General features: G+C 42.4%; 1 protein-coding gene across 13 annotated transcripts in view; it reads right to left on the bottom strand.

The window, feature by feature from the left end:
• ARMC8 (armadillo repeat containing 8) overlaps positions 1-23578 on the bottom strand; it is a 181839-nt gene that overhangs the window by 40694 nt on the left and 117567 nt on the right. For 12 of the 13 annotated variants that reach the window (XM_073360247.2, XM_073360250.2, XM_073360252.2 and 9 more), the window contains 5 exons: positions 22940-23015; positions 22755-22845; positions 12096-12156; positions 6756-6956; positions 4526-4621 (listed from right to left, as the gene is read on the bottom strand). In XM_073360247.2, coding sequence (XP_073216348.1) covers positions 4526-4621; positions 6756-6956; positions 12096-12156; positions 22755-22845; positions 22940-23015 — 525 coding nt within the window. The remainder of the gene's footprint in view (positions 1-4525; positions 4622-6755; positions 6957-12095; positions 12157-22754; positions 22846-22939; positions 23016-23578) is intronic. The other variant, XM_073360258.2, reaches the window with a different exon arrangement.

Genomic DNA, 23578 nt, shown 5'->3' with positions numbered 1-23578 from the left:
ACTGGGGTGGAGAGGAACTTGGGGTGTAGCCTCAAGGTGACAGTCTTCAAAGAAAACCATGAACAGCAGATGTGCCATCAACCCCACTATTTCCCCTATCCTTCATGCTGAGGTAATGGCCACTAAAAATGCTGTCTTCATGGACAGGTATAACAGAGCAAGAAGCCATAGGCTTGAAGGGCGGTTTAGTCAATGTTCTCAGAACTAGACTGAGGTCCTAGGTTGGGGTGGACGGTCTGACACGTGGGAAGAAGTTTCCCATGCCCGTAAGGAATCTACATGTCATTTGGTGGGCAAATACTGAACACCTGTCCACTGGATGGTGGAAGGCCACTAAATATACTTTAAGTGAACTAAGAAGAGAGAGTCCAGACCTTTTGAGGTCTACAATGCAACTCAGAATTGAAGGGATGGAGGAAAATGTTGGGTCCACTTGTTTGGAATCGCACCAAATTTGGAATCATTTCCGTTTTCGCAGGTAAGTACGACAAGTGGTAGATTTCATGCTATGTAGTAACACCTTTTTCATCTCCTCAGAGTATTTGCTCTCTAAGTGTTGGAACCAAGAAGACGACAAGCCTGGAGTTGGAGGATCCTTAAGTTGGGGTGAAGGGTCCGCTGTTGTTTTGGTGAGGTGAGGAATGGGCCAAAGGTGAGGAATTGGAGAAAATACTGCCAGCTGCATAAGGTATGATACTAAACTGATGCTTAGAGAATGAGGGTTGAGAGATTGAGGAATGGGAGGATGACAGCTTTCACTTTTGCATCCTGGGTCTCTTATGCTGTGAGCCATAACACTGTTGTGATTAGAGGAACTGGGGTGGTCGGGATCTGTGAGGTGGTTGTGAACCGTATTTCCTCGTCGGTCCTTATGTGAGATTCCCAGGGAGCGTAGTGTGGCCCTGGAGTCCTTTAAGTTAAGGTGTGGAAAGATGCATCAGTCTTACCGGTGAAAAGTTTGGGCCCTTTGAACAGGAGATCCTTGAGTGTCATCTGCACTTCCTTGGGCAATCCTGAGAGGTGTAACCAGGATGCCCACCTCATTACCACTGCAGTCGAGACTGAGTGGGCCACTGTGTCTGTGGTGTCCAGTGTGGATTGCAGCACTGTTCTGGCTGCTAACTGGCCCTCTTTGACGATGGCCTGAAATTGTCCCTTTTGTGCCTCTGAGAAGTGGTCAATAAACATGTTGAGTTTCCCTTATTTTATGTAGTCATATTTAGCCATTATGGCTTGGTAGTTTGTGACCCTGAATCATAATGTCGCCAAAGAGTATGCCTTCCTCCCAAAGAGGTCTAGCTAATGTATCTCTCTCCAAGGAACCAGATGTAATGAGAGTGTCTGTCCATTATTGTGATTGCCTCCTTGCAGGAAAGGCACGTTTTGAAGCCAGGGGAACTGGGCAATCCCCCCCCAACAATCCCCCCTACAAAAGGTCCTCTTCCAATCTCTATCATATGGGATTGATTTGGCATGATGTTGCTTTCCTCGTGCATTAACCGCATCTGCTACTATAGAGTTACGTTGACGGTGCGTAAAGAGGAAGTCTGCCTCCTTAGGAGGAATGTAATACTTCTTGTCGGCTCTTTTGCACATTGGTGCAGTGGACGCCGGTATCTACCAGATCATCTTGGCAGGGTCCAGAAGTGCCTTGTTAATTGGGAAGGCAATTCTGGAAGAGGAGGAGTGTGCAGAATATTCAAGGTCCCTGATGTTGCAATGGTGATCCATGGTGTGAGGCCAGGGAGAGATGGTCATCCTGGTCACTGTATGACTCCCTGCTGGAGAAGGGTGGAGCTGACTGGGATGCTGTGGGTAAATGGCCCAGTGGCACTGTTGATTCCAGTGATCTAGATGTGCTTGGTACTGGGGCTCCGGTAGCAGGGACTCTGGTTACTCCGTGACAATAAGATCCCTCAAGAAACATAACTCCTGAAGTACAATTGATTTGCTCAGTGCTGTCAAGGAGTGCCGGTGCTGACTTGTCAGTACTCATGGCTATTTATGGAGGAATGCTCTGATGAGGGTTGCTTTGATGCACTCAGTGCCGAGGGTGGACCTGTCAATGCTGATCTCTTAGAGGTGGTACAGTCTCTGTCCTCATCCCTGGCAGACAGTGCAGTTGCTTCCAAGCCTATGCACATAAAGATCTTTAGGTGCCATGGCAAAGCTCAGCGGAGGGTTCCTGATGTTTCTGGGTACCGCACTTCAGAGCCGTCGGTACCGAGATAACTGAGGATGCCGGGGATCCTCTCTGGCTGGTCAAGGACTAGGTTTGAGGGCTTGGAACCTTTTTTCTAGAGGCTTTGCGGGGGGAGTCAGCCGACTTTTTCCATGATCTCACCCCTCTGGGGGTTGAAGGCTCTGGGGACAATCTGCATCCTGATGAGGCTTCAGGACCAAGGTCAGTTGGCAGCTTAAGTGCACCCTCCATGAGGAGAAGTTTCAACTTGAGCTCCGGAGTTCTTAAGTTCTTCTTAAAGTCCTTGAGGAATTCCACCATGATTTCAACAATTTCCATCCCACCATCAACCTCAGCCTGGTCCAGTCCACACAACAGATCCACTTCCTGGACACTACTGTGCTAATAAATGATGGTCACATAAACACCACCCTATACCGGAAACCTACTGACCACTATTCCTACCTACATGCCTCCAGCTTTCACCCTGACCACACCACACGATCCACTGTCTACAGCCAAGCTCTGCGATACAACCGCATTTGCTCCAACCCCTCAGACAGAGACAAACACCTACAAGAGCTCTATCAAGCATTCTTACAACTACAATACCCACCTGCGGAAGTGAAGAAACAGATTGATAGAGCCAGAAGAGTTCCCAGAAGTCACCTACGATAGGACAGGCCTAACAAAGAAAATAACAGAACGCCACTAGCCGTCACCTTCAGCCCCCAACTAAAACCCCTCCAATGCATTATTAAGGATCTACAACCTATCCTGAAGGATGACCCAACACTCTCACAAATCTTGGGAGACAGGCCAGTCCTTGCCTACAGACAGCTCCCCAACCTGAAGCAAATACTCACCAGCAACCACATACCACACAACAGAAACACTAACCCAGGAACCTATCCTTGCAACAAAGCCCGTTGCCAACTGTGCCCACATATCTATTCAGGGGACACCATCACAGGGCCTAATAACATCAGCCACACTGTCAGAGGCTCGTTCACCTGCACATCCACCAATGTGATATATGCCATCATGTGCCAGTAATGCCCCTCTGCCATGTACATTGGTCAAACTGGACAGTCTCTATGTAAAAGAATCAATGGACACAAATCGGATGTCAAGAATTATAACATTCATAAACCAGTCGGAGAACACTTCAATCTCTCTGGTCACGCGATTACAGATATGAAAGTTGCGATATTACAACAAAAAAACTTCAAAACCAGACTCCAGCGAGAGACTGTTGAATTGGAATTCATTTGCAAATTGGATACAATTAACTTAGGCTTGACTAGAGACTGGGAGTGGCTAAGTCATTATGCAAGGTAACCTATTTCCCCTTGTTTCCCCCCCCCCCCAGACGTTCTTGTTAAACCCTGGATTTGTGCTGGAAATGGCCCACCTTGATTATCATACACATTGTAAGGAGAGTGATCACTTTAGATAAGCTATTACCAACAGGAGAGTGGGTCTGTGTGTGTGTGTGTGGGGGGGGAGATAATGCACTCCATCATTTTTTTTAAACTGAAAAATGGAACCTCTAGACTACTAAAAAGAAATGGAAACTCTAAGAATAGCTACCATTTATATTAAACACTATCAATGTAAAGAAGGAAGACACTACTGCTCATTCCATTCGAGGCCAAAGGTGTTCGAGAAGGAACTGAAGGCAGTTTGCCCATGCAGTGCTAGATAGGCTAGAGGCAGACCACAAGGGAGGGAGATTGCACGTGAACACTCCTACCAAATTTCTCCGATTAGAGGTGCAGGGGCACCGATACACCTCAGTGGAGCACCCATAAGGACACTGCTAGAAGAAGAATAAAGGGATATGCTACAATATCAAAACCATTTTTAGAGATTTTTAATTTCCGCTGACCACTTACCATAAACACATCACTTAAAGCTTTATATGCACAATATTTGCATACTAGCAAAAATTAAGAATAAAACTAGGCCATATATTGAAGGACAATATACGAGAGATGTGAATTTCTTTATGGCATTAGAAAGGAGGTGTTTCCATAAATAAGCATTTATAGTATTATATTTTGTCATAGCGTTTGTTGCATCACAGCGTGAAATCAAATTTCTCTGGAACTCATGCAGAAGAACTGCACCATAAGGTTAACATAACACATTATTTGTAAATCCAACATGTTCACACGAGAACAAAAACCAAAGTTGCATTCTAGTCATTCTTCACTTATGCTTTTATTCTCTCTGCTTTGTCTCAATCAGTGATAATGCACTCCACCATGACTTCCAGGTTGATGTCACTCCCTGCATGACGGCTGCCAATACCAAAGGATGACCCTCTCTCAGACTCACCTTCTTCCGAATGTCTTCATCATTTGCTCCAAGTGAAGCATACAGCTTGAATGCAGCCTGGCGCAGTTCGTGAGCATGCTTTAAATCATGGTCAAGCTATTGAAAAAAGTAAATCAAAGTCAGATACTTTATGAGAGATCATTTATACTTGCACATGGTATTTTCTTAAGCGTTATAGGTTAGTGCCTGTTTACTTGAGTTTTGATCGCATTACACACCAAAGAGGCAGGATCACCACTGAAACTGTAGATTAACTTTGAGTATGTGTTTATGTCCCATTGAAGTCAATAATTAAAGTTAAGCACACATGTGAGTGCTTTGCTGAATTGTAGCCTATACAGATAAACAGTAATAACCAAGAAACATATGTATGCAACCTCTCAAAATACAGGATGAGATTAGTTACATTTTCCAAGACAAAATGAGTCCCACTCTCTTCCTCCTCTACAAGTCAGACCAAAATGTCCTCCTTTCGCCATGTCCACCCCACAGAAAGAGTTACATGGTCAGATTGGGGGAAAACAACTAGATTTACTAGGATCTAGATATCAGAGGGGTAGTCGTGTTAGTTAGTATCTACAAAAACAATGAGGAGTCCAGTGGCACCTTAAAGACTAACAGATTTATTCGGGCATAAGATTTCATGGGTAAAAAACCCACTTCTTCAGATGCATGGAGTGAAAATTACAGAAACAGGCATAAATATATATTGGCACATGAAGAGAAGGGAGTTACCTTACCTTACAGTCACTTCCTCATCAATTATTGGGAGTGGACCACATCCACCCTGATTGAATTGGCCTTCAACATTGGCTCTCCACTTGTAAGGTAACTCACTCCCTTTTCTTCATGTGCCAATACATATTTATGCCTATTTCTGTAATTTTCACTCCATGCATCTGAAGAAGTGTTTTTTTTTTTTACCCACAAAAGCTTATGCCCAAATAAATCTGTTAGTCTTTAAGGTGCCACAGGATCCAGATTGCAGTCCCATAAAAATGAATGGCATAAAAGGACCAGAACGGCTCTTAGAACTTTGGCCGAAAGGCTCCAACAGATGAAGCAATGGTATCTATTTAATTCAACATGAAAAACATTGTCAAGGGAATGTTGAGGTTGCAGGGTAAAGCACTCAAAAGTCAGGAAATGCCAAAGGCAAGGTTGTCTGAATAAGCTTAACTCTGCCCCAGTGCATCCACATTACAGTACAGTATATTACTTCATGATTATATACAATTTTTAAATAGGACAATCAATTTATCCTGCAGAGCCCTGCCTCATTCCATCTACAATTTACAAGATATTATCCATTTCACAAAATACACTCACCACATGGCTGAGTTAGGCATACATGTGCAATGCCGCTGATCTTTGCTGTGGACATTCATAAAAAGTGTTAAAAACACAGTGTCAGACTCAGGTCTGGAATGTTGGTTTTTTGATTCTCTAGCCAATGTCTAATGCTTCCCAGCCAATTACTGAACCTCTTTTTTTGTCTTGTTTATTCCATTTAAAATTTGGCTAACAATTCTTTGTACTTATGTGGTATTTTTTCCTGTGTGGCTCTCAGAGCATTTTGTAAACATGGGTATGCAGGAGCAGCCCCATATTATAGGAGTTTGGGAACTAAATCTGCCAACTGTGCTTTCCCGGGCTATTCCAGAACCAAATAGGATTACAGGGCCTTTGTCTTTCTGGAGTACATTCCAAATCAGTGGAAGAAGGGGCGGGGGAAGGCCAAGAATACTTTCCATTCCTGGGATCAACATTCCTTTCTTATATTCTCCCTTCCCCAGTGAGGGGGGGAGTTAGAGAGAGTAAGCAAGACAGGGAGACTGAGTCTGCAACTCCATGCTCCCATTGCAAAGGAGGCTAAAGAACGGTCTAGAAGGTGGTGTAGTAGGTGCTTTGCAGAGTGCTTGGTTAACAGGCCTTTGCCTGCTCACTGCTCCTACAGTGTTATCTGCCTGGAATGTTCCTCCTCAGTGTGGGAGGAGGGAGAGTCATACAACAAAAGAAAGGTCTTGTGCCTAAAGAGCCAAAAACATTGAGGGCCTGATCCAACTCCCACTGATTTCAAGAGGTGTAGGATCAGGCATTAATACAGCAGTGCAACAATTGAAAGACCATTTTAATTAAAGTTCTGAGTACTCAAGACACACATTTGCAGTTTCAAAATCTCTTTCATGTACTCTGAGAAGTTCTGAACTGACAGAGAAAAAACACATACCCTTTTGATATCGGTGATTGCACTGACTGAGCTGGGATACTTGAAGTAGTCAGAAAGCATTGCAATAAGATGGTCTGTAATACTGGCAATTCTCTGGAGCTCAACATCTGTTTCAATTAGATAGGCAAGTGTTTCGGCTCCTTCTACTCGTTCCTCCAGCAATCTCTCCTTACTACACATCCGAACCAAACTTGGCAGTGTCTGGAGGGTACAGAATTCAACTTTATTTTCAGAGAAGATAACCCGTAAGTCTTTATAGATTCCATTTCAGTTTGATGTCGAGAGCAATTTTCCTCACCAAAGTCTCTTAAAGAAAAACGGTTCAAATGGTTGTGGGAATATACACACAAATTAAGTTCAACTTATTTAATTATAGGCTCTTCTTAGCAGTCATCACTGCACTATAGGGTTCTCTCCTGCCATCTTTTTTGGTCATAATACTCCTTGCAAACGTCATGTCCAGAAAGGACCCACAACCAAAATGTTCTGTATGGAAGTTCATATGTCTACTTAATAATCTTTACTTGCAAAGCTGTGCTGTAGAAAAGAACCCTATGATTTGTCCCCAGAACTCACCCGCACTGCTATGCAAGAGGCTTCTAGGTACCAAGGTAAAAATGAGCACATCAAGTATCCCATTTTGATTCTAAACATTCCCAATTCAGTATTGCCACAAGAAGCAGCTTCTGGCAGTAGAAATAGACTGATTCCGAAACAAAAAAAACTAACAAGAACATGTTGCAATGATTTATGTCTCATACTCATGGTGTAAATAAAAAAAGCTGAGTTCCTTAGCAGTAACAGGAGTGCTAAAAAAATATTGCCTTCATGTAGTCCAACTCTTGGAATCTGCATATCAAGCTGTGAGACCTGAGAATGGCTGAAAGCAGAAAGCCCCAAGAGAGGTCCATGGGCTATCCCTCATGGAGATGAGCAGTGAGACGAAGATTAAAAAGAGGCATGTGGCCTCTCCTTATTCATTTAATGTCCCCTGGACTGGAAAAACAGAGGACCTGATGCAACAGGAAAGGAGTGTGAGGGAGTATAGGTCTGTGGAGACCATATATTATTAGGACTCCAATTACTAGTAAGTAATCTAGTTTTCCACTAATGACATTGCCACCAAAGAGTTATTGGGGATCAGACATGCAGCAATCTGCCACAGTAGAGGGATTGTGGGTTGGGGGTGTAGGAGAGTGCTCTGGGCTGGGACTGAGGGCAGGAGGGGGATCAGGGCTCGGGTAGGGGGTTGGGAGGGGTCAGGGTGCATGCTCCAGGCGGTGCTTACCTCAAGCAGCTCCCAGAAGCAGCGGCATGTCCCGCTCCTAGGCTGGCCAGACAGCTCTGCGTGCTGCCCCCTCTTCAGGAGCTGCCATTGCAGCTCCCATTGGCCTCAGTTCCTGGCCAATGGGAGCTGTGGGGGCAGCATGCGGAGCCCCCTGGCTGCCCCTACACAGAGGATCTGGAGAGGGGACATGCCGCTGCTACCAGGAGCCACATGGAGCAGGGCAAGCCTCGGACCCCGCTCCCCGGCTGGAGCACCAGAGCAGGGCAAGCCTCGGACCCCGCTCCCTGGCTGGAGCACCAGAGCAGGGCAAGCCCTGGACCTTGCTCCCCGGCGGGAGCTCGAGGGCCGGATGTGGCCTCTGGGCTGTAGTTTGCCCACCCCTGTTTTAGCCTCTCTGGAAATTATCCAGGAGTACTTAAAAGGAAGAGGTAGGTCGTTGCTGGGGGCATGGATCCAGCCACAATGAGGGAAATCAGCTCCCAGAGAAGTGAGATTTCTAAGACAGGTGAGTTTGTTTAAAGTTTCTTTACGGGCTTTTCCATATCTCAATCCTGAAGAAAGAGTGTTTGCTTAAAGCTTACATGGGATTTTCTACCTCACTTTCTTGAGGAAGGAAGAGACCAGAGACTGAGGTCTGTTTCTGCCCTGGGAAGAGGGTTTTTCTGGATTTATGGTTTCTCTTTTCTGAAGAACAGAAGGAAACTGAGACCTTCATTTTTAAGGACTGTTTTTTAAACAAGTGATTTCAGACTTTGGTGTGCTCTGATCCTGGAAAAAGGGAACCTTGGGTCTAGAGAATATTAGCTCAGTAACCCCCCTCTCCAAGTCCTTAGCTGTCCTGCGGTAAAATGGGGTTAGTAATAGCATTTTGTACTTTGATAAAAGGATTTAGCCACATGTTCCATTCATTTTAATTTACATGAAATGGGATGGGGAAGAGGTTGGATTCTGGCATGAATTCAAAACTGGAGGATACAGCTTTTTTCAGTTTTCTATAGAACTGAAGTGATCGGTTTTTATTCCTTGAAATTGGACAGTCCCAAGGAAGTGAAAAAGGGTAGGAGTAGAATTGAGGACTAGTTATAGAGGTCCCGTGTAAACCTTCAAACTGCCACTGAGTCACAGCAGTTACAGATACGTTTGAAGTAGAGGGAGGTGACCTCTGATTATTAGGGAAAGATTTGCACAGACCAATTGGATCTCCCTTTCTGGTGAGACTAAAAACAGGATGAGAAAGCAGGCTGTTGGAACTCAGACCTGCTTTGGAATTCAAAGGCCTAATATTTCCTATGGCTCTGAAAACCCAGTAGACCTGGTCATGAACCTGATACCTTGGAAAGTGGAAAAGTTCAATCTGTTTTGCTAAATCGACAAAATCAGGACTCACAAAGACATGACGATTTTACAGCTGTACTTCCTGAGGTAATCTTCATGAGACAGGACTAAGAACTGAGACACCTTATCAGAGCTACAAAATAATCTCCAAGCACCATCCTGCCTCTTCTGGTCAGTGAACAAAATCTGACAGGTTTCAGAGTAACAGCCGTGTTAGTCTGTATTCGCAAAAAGAAAAGGAGTACTTGTGGCACCTTAGAGACTAACCAATTTATTTGAGCATAAGCTTTCGTGAGCTACAGCTCACTTCATCGGATGCATACTGTGGAAAGTTTAGATGATCTTTTTGGTTAGCTAAAAAGATCTACACTTTCCACAGTATGCATCTGATGAAGTGAGCTGTAGCTCACGAAAGCTTATGCTCAAATAAATTGGTTAGTCTCTAAGGTGCCACAAGTACTCCTTTTCTTTTTTTGAACAAAATCTGTCACTGATCTTCAGAACCAGATTTATAAAGAAGGAAACCTTACTCCATCTGGAATCATTGTAATGTCCCAGGAGCAGTGGATTATTACTCACTCTCATGGCTAAGGTAGCAGAGAAATACAATTTCCTCCTAGGCAGAGGCATCTTCCTTACTATTAAAGCAGGTAGATGGAAAACACTGCTGAATTTTGCCATTTAAAAATCTGCTGCCACTACCAATAATCCAGAAACTGGGCAATTAAGAAGAATTCAACCATACAGGAAACCTGATAAGAGTCTGGACTTCTTGTTACTGAAACTGTAACTGGGATGGACCAAACCCCTCCAGCAGATTCGCAAAGCACCTTAGCTCAAAGAAGGTCGAATAGTTTGTGGTTGGAATTTACCCTGAACTGAGATAAAAGGGATACTACAAGCCTGAGTCATGCAGGTTACCAACTCCTGGAGAAAAGGAGGAAGAGATGAGAAGATTAATTTGAACAAATGTGTGAAGAGGACAGGGATCTACAATGCTGTTCCCCGCCCCCTCCTCCGGCTCACAGCACTTAGGCGAGGGACTAACTCAGGCACCATATGCCTTTCCATTTCCTGAACAACTCTTGCTCTTAGGATTTCATAGGCCTCAAGGACAGATCTGAACAAAGAGATTGCTGAAAGCCCCTCTGGCACAGATTGATGCTTTGAGGAGACATCAGCACTGGAGCACAATTAAGTGAGACAGAGAAGACAAGTACTTCTTTGCTTTAGTCCTCACAGTGCTGTAAGTACAGCTGTCAGTTGTATCGTGGATTCCTGGTACTCTGAGGCTTGTGGAGAACAATCAGTTGTCCCCTCATGGGAGGGGATGGAACCTAGGATCACACATACAAGCCCCTCAGGGCCAAGGACAACCACCTCTTCTATGAAAAGACTTCAAATCTGAGACCTGAAGTGTTTGGGAGAGGATAATGTTTTGCTGCTGACAACTCTGATGAGAGTTGGTTCCACTCTTTGGCTGCTAAGCCTTATCCACAGCAGGAGTTTCCTCCCACTCCCAGGTAAGGGCAAGAAGATCATACATGTCAAAGAGATACTGTGAACGCTGCTCGACCACACATCTGATGAAGTGAGCTGTAGCTCACGAAAGCTTATGCTCATATACATTTGTTAGTCTCTAAGGTGCCACAAGTACTCCTTTTCTTTTTACATCTAGATTGTGTATTTCTTAAACCTGAACTGTTTCCCATCATCTGGGATGATGGATACAGAAGTCTCACTGGACCGACAGCTCTTAAACCTACCAAATTCTACTACTATTCAAACAATTAACAGACTGAACAAGGGAATGCACAGGTTCTTTGACTGCATTGTCTAGCATACAATGAGGAAGTGAGAAATACTTAAGAGGGCACATTCTTTGTATCCCTCAGCTCTAGAATGTTCAGATCTCTAGTTGATACATGAACATTCTAGTTGTCAGTGCTAGCCATGGTTCTATAACTAACCACAAAGTTGTGTAATTCCTATAGGGGTGCTCTAAAATGGCAATTTCCTGACAGAAGGCTGGATATACAAATCATACCCAACACACCACGATAACAGTATCAAAGATTTCACTTGCCCGCCACCATATACGGAATGATGAACACAAAAATATCCAGACAGATCCTTAAGAAAAATATTTTATGAAACTATAATTAGCAGAGATGCTTTTTCAGATTAAAAAATTTAAACTGAAGGAAGCACAGAGTACCATCTGTTGAATACTGTTTCTTAAAACAATCAATCACGAATGATAGATTTTCACTTGCATTCAAACGGGAGCCTGATAAGTAGTTTTGCATGTTCTTTCCAAATGATTGTCCAATACTGCAGTGCAACTTTTAAAGTTTCTGCAACTTGACAAATATAAAATGGATTTTGTACCAAACTTTTTTTTCCTGGATTCGGACTTACTGTAACTAGCTTAATAAACAGAATTAAAATGTCATCACTATTAAATATTTATAATGAATGTATTGATACATAAGGAGATTTTCAAAAGCATAAATGGGAGCTAAGCATCTAATTTTTAAAGAGACCTGGACAACTAACTGCACTTTGCCTTTGAAACTCTCCCCCATAGAATCAACAGTGCTTTTGTAACACTTTATTACAGATGTACACAAATAAAATAGTGACAAACACATAGTGTGATAAAACTCTGGTTTAACTGCTGCTTAAATGTCAAACAAATTATGTAACCAGCTTACCTTTAAAACAATGCAGTTATCATCTGTCTGGATTGCTCCTGCCCTGCACATGTAAGTAAGGCTGTAACAAGACAGCAGAATATAAACTCACTTACTTCCAGCTTTTATAAACATTAAAAAGTTATTGTAAAAAGAATGGCTGTGCTAACGGAATAACTACTTGACTTTGTTATAACACCCATTCCAACACATGAAGTTTTACTGGGCTCAGACACCATTCCTTACACCATTTCAGACAGTTAAATACTTGAATAATACATTTTATTTTTCTACATGCAGCTTTAAAGACTTAGCTGTCAAACCCTGAAGTGACTAGCAATGGTAAGATCGGTTAGGTTTTGCTCTTGCTAACACCACCATAAGTTTGGAATAATTTTATCAAAATCAGTGAGAACAGAATTGGGACCTACGTTTAAAAGACACAAAGTATAAAATGCACCAGAGAACCAGGTTATTGCCCTGATTCAGGAAAGTATCCCTATTAGGCCACGACTGAAGCATGTGCTTAAATCCCATTGAAGTAAACAGGACTTAAATCCATTCCTATTCATGATAGCATGTAAGCATGTGCTACATGCTTTCCTGACTTGAGTTACATGTGCATAAAATGGCAGAGTACATGTTGTTATGGAGCCTTACATTTTGGATTTCCTAACTTTTGAATTTAAACGTTCAGCCCTAACACTGTAGTGAAGCAGCATTTTGTAGTTAATCTTCTTTAAAATAAAAAAAGCTGCACGCAAATTAACTTGTTTGTGTTCTCACAATCAACTGAGCATCATGGTACCTGAAGAAAGCGTGCCCTCCTTCCAGATACCAGGGTGGTTACTAAACACCCTATGTTCTTTGAAAAGTACTCCCTGAGACTGTGGCATTGGGAAAGGGGTACAGGAAAGACTGGTAGCCGGGTTAAGGACACACTGGCTAGATGGAGGGTGACAAGAAAGGTATCATGGAATTGTGGGTTGAGGAAAATTGGGTGAGGTTATTACAGGCTTGTTGGAGAAGAATCAGAGGTACTTAAAGGCAATAGGTAATTTCTCAGGGTGTATAGTATTGCAGGGAAAGTGGGATCTGAAAGACACTCCAAGATATTTTCCTAGGTGGGATGGAGGTCATCTCAGGCTTCTTGGAGGATCCCCTGGTGTCTCAAAAGAAAGGTGCAATGGGAGCTATTATGTCTTCTACATTTCTAATGATGCTGGAGGGGTCTCTCAGGAAATGTCAGGTTCCTGCTTGGTCCAGCTATCCATTTAAATTTAAAAAATCATGTACAAGTTTAAGAAGTTTGCCAAAATTAGAACAAAAATAAATTATTTACATGTCAAAATTAAAGTTAAAAAGGGAGAAAACCCTCAGTCTATTGAGGTCTGTGTTAACTGCTCCGGAGTAAGTAGTGATGGCGGTTAGGAAGTCATAGATATCCAAGTACTTACTGTCATGGTATCTGGCACCACTTACATGTACATAATTAAAAACAAGTACTTCTACAAAGGTAATAGATTTGATCTTGCCCTAAGCCACCCATCAACAAATGATACACTCAGCTAAAAACCTGCAATAAAGAAAAGGCTAAGTTAAAGAGGTCACATTACAACTCTCCCTTAAAAGCGAGCAGATGGGATCTTGCAATCAGCAGAGGTGAGGCCCACAGCAGGGATATTTCACTGAGATTGACATTACCAACCTCACAAAACCAACAGGATTTGTTTTTTGTTGTTTGCACGCATTTGTAATTTCTGTGATTGGTTAGAAGGAGATAGCCTGTCTCTCAAATAGCTGCGTCTTCGGCCCAGCTAGGACTCGTCTACACAAGGAAGTTGCACTGTTTTAACTTAAATCAGTTTTAGTTAAATTAATGTAAACTTCTGTATGGACATATTTATTTTGGTTTAAGAGAGGCTTATTTCAGTTTAGCTTAAAGCAATTCCTAATCCATTTAGGACTTGTCTGCATGGACAGCTGCAACAGTTTAACTTAGTGTGATTTTTAAAACATCTAGTTAAACAAGTTCAATACCGTACAGACATACTTAACAGTATTTCACTTTAAACTAGCCTCACTATGCTTTAGTGCAAGAAAGGCAGTCTGTCTGAGTAACCAAAGCTACAGAAAGATTTTTCGAAGGGTAAACCTATGGAAGTTACATTATCATAGAATTGTAGGATTAGAAGGGACCTCGAGAGGTCATTTAGTGCAGTCCCCTGCACTCATGGGAGGACTACGTATTATAAAAATTGCAGACTGCTAATGGGGTAGTCAGTCAGTCAGTGCTGCTATCTGGGAAACCAGTAACCATTTTAGATCCAGAAAAACCCTGGTATCATTTGTATTACAGCAGAGCCCAGAAGTTCCAGTCAGGCCCCCATTGTGCTGGACTTGTAGAAGTATACTGAAAACCACTATGACAACAGGCAGTTGTACATGTTAAGCTGAGAATACAGACAAAGCTCCTGACATTTTCTTAAGATGCTTCCTTGAGCCTGGTAGCATAACTCTGACCGGCCAAGCAAGAGCCTAAAGCAACCAGCCCACTTTTGTCCAGGTCCTGATCATGGCCAGGTATTTGGAAAGCAAGAAAAGGGCCAATCCAGATTTGATGAAAAAGATGCAGATATCTCATTTTTACATGGAGAAAATTGCAAGCCATAACAGCTCACTATCTCCTCTTATCTCATAAAAGCAATGAAAGATGGGGAAGATAGAAAGGACTCCTGTGTGATTCTCCATGCAAGATCCTTCTAAAGGCTACATCTACTATTGGAACCAGGGGTATGATTCCCAGAATGCGCAGACACACTCATGCTAGCTCTCTTCAAGCTGGCGTGCTATACATAGCAGCGTCACCAGGATAGCACAGGCAGTGACAAGTGACAGCACAAGCTAGCCGCCCCAAGTACAAACCCACATGGGTACATGTTCAGGGAAGCTTCCCCATGCTGCTACTTGCCACTGCCCATGCTACCCCACTATTTTTAGCCTGCTAGTTCCATGGAGAACTAGTGTGGGCATGTCTACATGAACTGGGAATCTCTCCCCCAGCTCCAAGCCAAGAGGTAGCCTAAGAGAAATTGCCCATTGCACTCTCAACCAACCAACCATACTGGGGGCAGCTGATAAATTTAACAACATCAGCATGAACCCTTGGTCTCTGACCCTTGCCTAAAGGAGGTCAACCAATGAGATTTGCACAGGCTTTTTTGCCTTGCACAGGCATAAAATGGTCGGGTAGGGACCCAGGAAGTGGAGGACTCCAAATGCTATGGGAGATGAATCAACACTATCTTCTCAATGGTTTTCCCCCAATATGGGAGGTTACAGACAACGTAATTTGTGAAGTTGTTAACTTTTAAAGCCAAATGACAGCATATATAAGGATTGACAGCTAACAACCATTAACAGTAACCAGTAATGGATGCAGATGCTCCACACAGATTTTCACCAGTTGTGAGACCACAGGTCCCTCTTCCAGACAGTTAAACACATTTCACCCAGTGCACTGAGAACTCCCACTTGCAAAACTATGTGGAACTCCATCCGGGAGGATGGAAAGCCTGTCCACTCTTGCTCTGACACTCAATCCAAAGAATCAGACAGACTATCTTGGATCGAAAAATCCACCAAACACTACGAGCTCCAGGATTAAACGCACAAGCTCAGAAGGGTTGGGGGTCCCCATCAGCAAGGTCCAGAGATAGCATTTGGTGATAAGCCCAGCCCCCTCTGCTGGCAAGTGGGAGGTGGTACAGGAATTTCTTATGGGGTGCTGTGCCTGGGTCCTGTTTGTGGAGAACAGCTAGTGAGTGTTTGAAAAATATGAAGCTCCATATCCCTTAGCTATGAGAAAGAAGAAGTCACTTGCTGGCTCCTCTCTCCCTTCCTGAGCCTTCTGGCTGCTGTAAGGGCAGAGGATATTTGCTACTCTACCCCTCCCCCTAGATCCCACTGACTGCTGAGTGGGCTGTGCCAGCTACTCTACCCTAGCCCCATACCCCCTAGACTCCTCCAAGGATAGTTGGCAGTAGGATTACTCCCCTCTATTAACCCTGCATGGTTTTAATTCCTCTTCCCACAAACATCATCAGGACCACCACTGCTGTTGCTCCTATCTTTCCCACATTGCAGCAACATCCAACCGTCAGTGGCACAAAAGCTGTTGAATAGCAACAGTGAAACTGCCCGTAGTCATTTTAAGTGCCCATATATTGTTGCTTTTTACCTCTACAGTAGAAGGAACAGCAGCAGGGATACTGGAGGTGCCTGTAGCACTGTCTATACTAGTGAAGTTTTGCAGAAGTTTCCCGCCATTATCATCACTGGTTCACATCCACCACTATTAGCAACGCTGGGAGCCTCAGCACAAACCAGCTTCTGGATGTCATTGATGTTTTAAGCACTTTGTCATCTAATCTGCTCAGAGCCAGTTTAAGCAACATTGGCATCAGCAAGTGTCCGGTTAACACTTAGGCTATCACTGTTAACAACACTACTGAACTGGTGTTAAACGGTGATGCAATACATTTGCAATATTTACTTAGTATAGATAATACCTGTGTAGAATGGTTTTCATTCAGTTCACACTGGGAAAAATGTCTGTAAAACTGAGAACATAAGGACTACAAACTTTAAAAAAGTGCTTAGAACTTGAATATACCACATAGGCCACAAGTACATTATCTGAGCTGGATCCAGCACATGGGAGAGGGTTTTACCATAAAATTGAGCAAGCTATATGCTGCTGCTAAGAGCCTTCTGGTGTCACATATCAGTGCCTTCTTGGCTGCTTGTGTCCCCCACACCTTCCTCAAGAGCTTTTGTAACTAGAACAAATATATATTTTAGGCTGAACTGGTTTCCTTATAGAAAGCTTTTGTCTTTATGGGCCTGTCTACACTACAGATTGTTTACTGAATATGAATCCAGGTTCCATTGCAGAGTTTGCTCCTGGTTACACATAATATGGTTTAAACATGGCCCCTATACCATGACAGACTGCAACTAAATTGTCACTCTTCCTTTGCTGCATACATAGAAATTCCCTGATAGTGTTACCACACAAACCAATCCTATTACTTTCCAGGTTCACCTGGAGAACATCCCAAGGTGCATTGCACCATCTGCTACAGAAAGCACTAAGTATTCTCAGCACTCTATTCTCTATACACCAGCAATGCTTACTACATAACTAGGAAGTTGTGGATCAGATCAAAATGACCAATACTTAAGGTTGCTAGCTATACCAAAACAATCCACTATCCCCAGTCTGTTGGATTGCTGACCTCTTTTACCAGCTACCTACCCCAAAATCAAGAATGTTCAAGTGCACACCTAGTCTTAATGCTAAACTGAAAGACCTTGCTAGTGATCTAGATTAAAAGCACCTGGTTAATCTCAGCTCATCTAAACTAAATCAGTAGGTGTATCAGCAGAGAGTTGAGATTCACCAAATCTGAGAATCCTATGCGGTAAGAAAATCAAGGCAAGAAAAGTCCAGTATCATTGAACACAAGATGATAGCTGGGAAATCCAGCACAGGATGAACCATCTGCTCAGTCATAATGAGTTAGATGGCATTAGAGGCACCAGAATGATATTTAGCCCATGCTACATAGTCAAGAGCTGTGTGTTGAAACAGCCGACGACAACAGGATGCCAAGGAGAAGAAAGAAGATTGTATCAGCTGGGTGCTGGAATAGAACAGTGGTGGTAACAGTTGATCACAGATGTGGCAATGTTGTCAAACTAGCTGTGGGCTGAAATTTTAAATTGCTCAAAGTGGATGAAAAGTGGCAGGACCTCATTGTAACCTAGAAAGGAATCTAAAGAATTATCTATCTATCTAAAGAATTATGTAAACTAATAGTGTCTGCAGTAAAAACTGCCGATTGGAGGTTTTCAAGGCTCCTTGTGAGGCTGAAGATGTTTTAGCAATGGAGGAAGATATCTAAGATTTTAAGATAAAAAGATTAGACGTGAATAATAAGAGTAGCCACATTATGAACAGGAAACATTTATAAGGGGTACAAATTCATGTTTCAGAACACAAGCCAACCACTAACTGCTTTGAGATCATGAAGTATCTTCCCACATGGGCATATCAGTACTTTGCACCTTCTTTTAAAGCTTGTAGTATTGACCAATGTCAAAGAGCAAATAAGAGATTAGATCAACCAGAGGTTTAATCCAATATGGCAATTGCTATGTTACTATAGAACATTTTATCTCCAGAGCTGGTGAAAGTCAAAGATATCGTAGAAATATGCCATATTGGCATAGTTGTTTCCATAGAACTAAGAGTCCTTCTGCTTATACAATCATATATTTTATACTGAACAGCACCGCGTAGTCCCAATATATATAATCAAATAAACAAAGCAGCATCTTCTAAAATTGGTTTTATACTTGTACTAAAAGTTACATTTATTCAAGAAAAATTCTTTTAATCAATCTTTAAATAATTCATCTCTCATGCTGTTACAATACTGAAAAACATCTAGTCGATACTCAGTTACTCAAGCTTCGGAGAGATAAGGTGGATGTGGTAACATCTTTTATTGGACCAACTTCTGGAGACAGGCCTGAACAATTTAGTGTTTTATTGAAATATAGGAATTTTAGTAGAATTTAATACATATTTTATGTATATTAATAGAATATACAAGACAATTGTTTGTAAAAGTTTGAATTTCTTGCTACAAGAGGAAAAGAGTACTTGTGGCACCTTAGAGATTAACAAATTTATTTGAGCATAAGCTTTTGTGAGCTACAGCTCACGAAAGCTTACGTTCAAATAAATTTGTTAGTCTCTAAGGTGCCACAAGTACTCTTTCTTTTTGCGAATAAAAACTAACACAGCTGCTACTCTGAAACTTTCTACGAATACTGTATTTTTTATGTACACTTGTTCCTTGGAAAATTCAAATGGTGTCTCTGGTGTTTAAATTTAGGAAAATATAACCTTCCACGGGAAACTGGCGGCACCTGAGAACAGCAGCAGAAGTTAACGTTTATTGCTATCGGGTTTGCAGGAGACTGCTGGCTGCTTTTAAAAGCATTCAGTCAGTCCATGACAATGGTCTTTGAAGTATTTGATCTGTCTTTATGAGATGACAGTGGTTTTCAGATTCTTGCTTACTCCACAGATGTCCATGAAAGGCTGCAGGGGAGGTAAGGTTTCCCCTGAAATTATCTCAAAATATAATTTCTCACTAAGAATTACTGATATAGAACAGGTCTTGAGGTTAATTACATCATTAAAAAAAACTTTTTTTCAAGAATGTGCCCACATTCCATGGTGTTTTCTACATAACTCAACTAGATGCTGTAAATGTGCTCTCTCTAAGGGTGAATGATCCCGGAGTGTAGTACAAACTGCAGAGTTCTGACAATCACAGAGAGACCTCAGATAAGAAGAGGATGGAGTAGGAAACAAGGCAAAAAATAAAACCACCTGGAGAGGGCAGGTCTCGGGGGAACCACTCATGGGATGGAGAACCTTGCTGATTAACATAGGGGAGGACAGAGACAACAAGCAGGAGACAGAGCAGCCTGTTCATTTAACACAAGCATTACTCTCTACAGATATCACAGCCTAAAGATGTACACACCCTGTGCTCAGATCTCTCCCATCTCCCAAGGCACTTGTATGATACACTTGACAGAGCTCCTCCCCTTTCCAGAGGTGCCTGCTTTAACTGATCTGAAGTACATCCATTTCCCTCTCTCAAATGCCTTTAGTGAAGGCAAAATACTGAAATAAGTGGGCAAAACTGCTACAATTCTGAACAAATATTTGTAATTCCTGATAGCTGTTCAACCTCACTACTGGAGATTAGATTGGGCACCTCCAGAAGAAATACAGTACCAGAAAAAGTAATATGACAACATAACAGGAAGAAACAAATTACTTAAAATGGTTTGGGGGGAGGGATAGCTCAGTGGTTTGAGTATTCGCCTGCTAAACCCAGGGTTGTGGGTCAAATCCTTGAGGGGGCCATTTAGAGATCTGGGGCAAAAATTGGGGATTGGTCCTGCTTTGAGCAGGAGGTTGGACTAGATGACCTCCTGAGGTCCCTTCCAACCCTGATATTCTATTCTATGTTACAGGCAAGGCCCCATATATTACACCATTCAAAAACAACAAAATTCAGTTCTTGCCATGGAATTATACTCCAAAAACTGAGCTTTAAAAAAAAAGGAAATATGTTTATAGTCCTTGTGTATATGGAGATTAACTTGAACACATACAGCCTCAAACAGTAATTTTGAGAAGTATAGTGGCATCTCAATAAAGACCCCATTGAGTCCACAATTCCACAACTCTGGAATCTGGCATTTTTCCAAGATACCACAGAATTCAGAACTCTTGTCATAGAATTTGCTGTGTCCAGGTGCCTGGAGTTTTGCTTTCTGCTCCCCTGCCCAGCCAGGACCAGCCTGCCACTCCCTTTGCTTTTCAGCTTTTCTCACAAGGGGAAGTTAATTGGATTCCAGTCCATGATCCCTGCACTGTTCCATGGGACCAGGCAGCTGTGGCTCAGGAAGCCAGACCTGGAGTCTAGCTTCCACCACGTAGGATGACAAGCTGAGACACCTGAAGATCAGTGCAGAAGCAGGGGATAGGGGAACCAAGGAGATGAATTGCTGAAGCTGGCTACCCACTGGGACACACGATGTGCTGTAATACTTGAGGCCTAACAGGCCTATCCTAATTGTGGGCTGAATTATTGGAAAGTGGGTAAAAGTTTGTAAAATGTTACCATCACCTATAACAATATATGTTGATGCACAAAGGGAAGACAAAAAGCCTGGACTAGTCCATACAAAAAGGTCTACTAAAGCAACCCAAGGAATACGTTGAGATCGTGCCTAGTAAACAAAAAGCAAACGGAATTAGAAGTTAATGGACCAAAACTGATGTCAGAAACTAGGCTTCATTGGCAGACAAGTAATGAGGGAATGTACTGTCCTGCCCACCACTCCTTTTGGGGTCCTCAAAAAAGAGAAACTTTGGCCAGGGGTGGGAGGGGAAGGGTGGGGAATCAAATGGGAAAAACTCCTGGAGGAGCCCAACAGGTCTCCGCTTCACTCCAGAGATTTTCCTTCATTTGTGAGTTTCAAGGATGACTGTGACACCCAGACTTTGGCACACCAGTAGAGACCTGATACATGTGAGATTCTGCTCTGTCTTCCCCTTCCTTTTCATCTCCCACTATCTCTCTCTCTCAGCTTTTCACCTGATCTTGAGACCAACTGCACCAGCACAATGAGATGAGCTGTCCCATCGAGCTCTGGTTGGCCTGAGGAGGATTGGTGAAGGAGACTGAGATGACCAGCTAAATGATGTTCTACTGTCAGAAATGTGAGATAGGGTCCAGAGCAACAGCTATTATGGCCTGACTGCCAGCCCAGAGCATCTGTCTGTGACTTCCCAGCCACTCTGTATCCTGAGAAAGTCAACAATAATACATATTTCCCCACCTTTACTATCCTATCTCTTATCCTATTTGCATCTGTTTGCTCTGTCAAAGGCAGGAAGAGTGCCTATCATTCACAACTTAAAATTCAGCAGAACTAATCCTTTCCTTTCCCACCAAGAGAAGGATTGCTTGACAAAATAAGACTCCAACCAACATCCTCTCTGAAAATGGGGATTTGATATGTTTTTGATTACATTTGTTTTACATACCCGTTCAATTTCAATATCAAAATGCTTTATATCTTGTTTTGATTCTTCTTCTCTTGTTTATCCTACTCAATACATTCCCAAATTTTGGCACACATTTTCTAATGTGTTTGCCACAGAACTAAACAGGGTGAGGTCTCTGTACTCAGAACCCCAAACTGTCTAGTGTTGTACAGCAACATGGACACATTAACACTTCTGAGTCTCTGGGCACATTTATTCCATAGAAATTAACACAACAAAGGGAAGAAGGTTCTCCCAGGAGGACAGTTCCAGGGAGCGGATCCTGGATGCCTGAAGAGCACCGTGAAAAAACCCACCCACCAAAATAATCACTGTTAAACATAATCAGACACATTTTCCAACTATGAATCGTAGTTGTGTGGGACGTGAAGGGAGGAGGGATGGGAAGGACAGGCTATGGAAGCAGAATAAATTAATATTGATAAAGAATTTAGCAATTACTGCTATGAAAATTGGTTCCATTGAGCTGCAGAGTGCACAGGGCCACGATCATGGGAATGGCAGTAAGGGAAGATGGAAGAGGCTGAAACTAAAAAGATGAACATCTTATATTAACCAGTAATATTAAATAGCAATGGCATAATTTCCAAGGAGTCTCCAGCAACACCAGAAGCCTTCAGAAGTAAATATTACTTTAGACTGCAAACCCTTCAGGGCAGGGATTAGCTCTTATCTAGATCTGTACCATGTCCAACACAATGAAGCCCCTAACCCTGAATGGGAACCTTTGGGTACTAGTATAATATAAATACTAATTATTATTTAATAACAACACTTTAAAAGGAGTACAAGAGTTCATCTTGCATAAGTGCAAGGAGATGGACTACAGACTAACATTTCACCCAATTCTATCACTTAGGATTTTATGACAAGAAGATTCGTACGAGTTGCAATTTTAAGCATTAGGTTACATTGCAGCCCCTCTCCCTGTAGCTCCTGTTGAGGATTACCATTTGGCTGAGGTGAGCTGCATTTCAATAGGCTTGTCCCTTTGTAACATCTTCACAAAAATCTGTGGTAATAATTCTCCATCAACCAAAACTGCAAACAATGAAAAAGAGGATTCAGGAAATAATTCAAATTCAGTTAATTTGTAAAATGAACAACATATTAGCCACTGAAGCTTTCAGCTTACCATTTACAAGAGTCATTGATACCTGGGGGTTTTCAAAGGCTAGAACTGAGAAGCATTTCAATGCTTGCATTCGAACCTGTACAAAAACATAGGATTTACATTTCTTTATGTTTCACAAATATTAACCCAAAATAAGTCACACGGTGTTACACTATTTTAAGCTAACTAGGCTTTTGGAAATACTGGCTGATGATGAAATTTAGATGTGTCTAAGAGGCCGGTGGAAGTGTCTGGGGACATGGCTCAACACTTCTGTGATAAATCGGATATTATCTCTGTATGTTGTATTTTGCACATTTGTGAGATCCAGGGGGAAGTGATTACTGATGGGTGGGAACATGAGGAGCAGAGGCCATCTGCCAACACTGCGCAAACATTGGCAAGACTTATTGCCAATGGCATGGATGACAGAGTCAATGATAATGTCTGCATACTTTGAGGGGGAGCTTCAGAAGCATCCAAAGGAGTTAGGAGCATAAATCTGACTAAAAGTTAATAGGACGTGTACTCGTAAATCCCTTCTGGATTTTTGAGAGCAGTGCATAGATAAATTGAATTTATCTACACTATTAAAATCAACTAAAGCTATCTAATCTGCTGTAATTATATTAGGGCTGTCGATTAATCTCAGGTAACTCA

The sequence above is a fragment of the Lepidochelys kempii genome, chromosome 9 (assembly GCF_965140285.1).
Source record: "Lepidochelys kempii isolate rLepKem1 chromosome 9, rLepKem1.hap1, whole genome shotgun sequence".
NCBI classification, from domain to species: domain Eukaryota; kingdom Metazoa; phylum Chordata; order Testudines; family Cheloniidae; genus Lepidochelys; species Lepidochelys kempii.
This window is presented reverse-complemented; position numbering and strand designations above follow the sequence as displayed.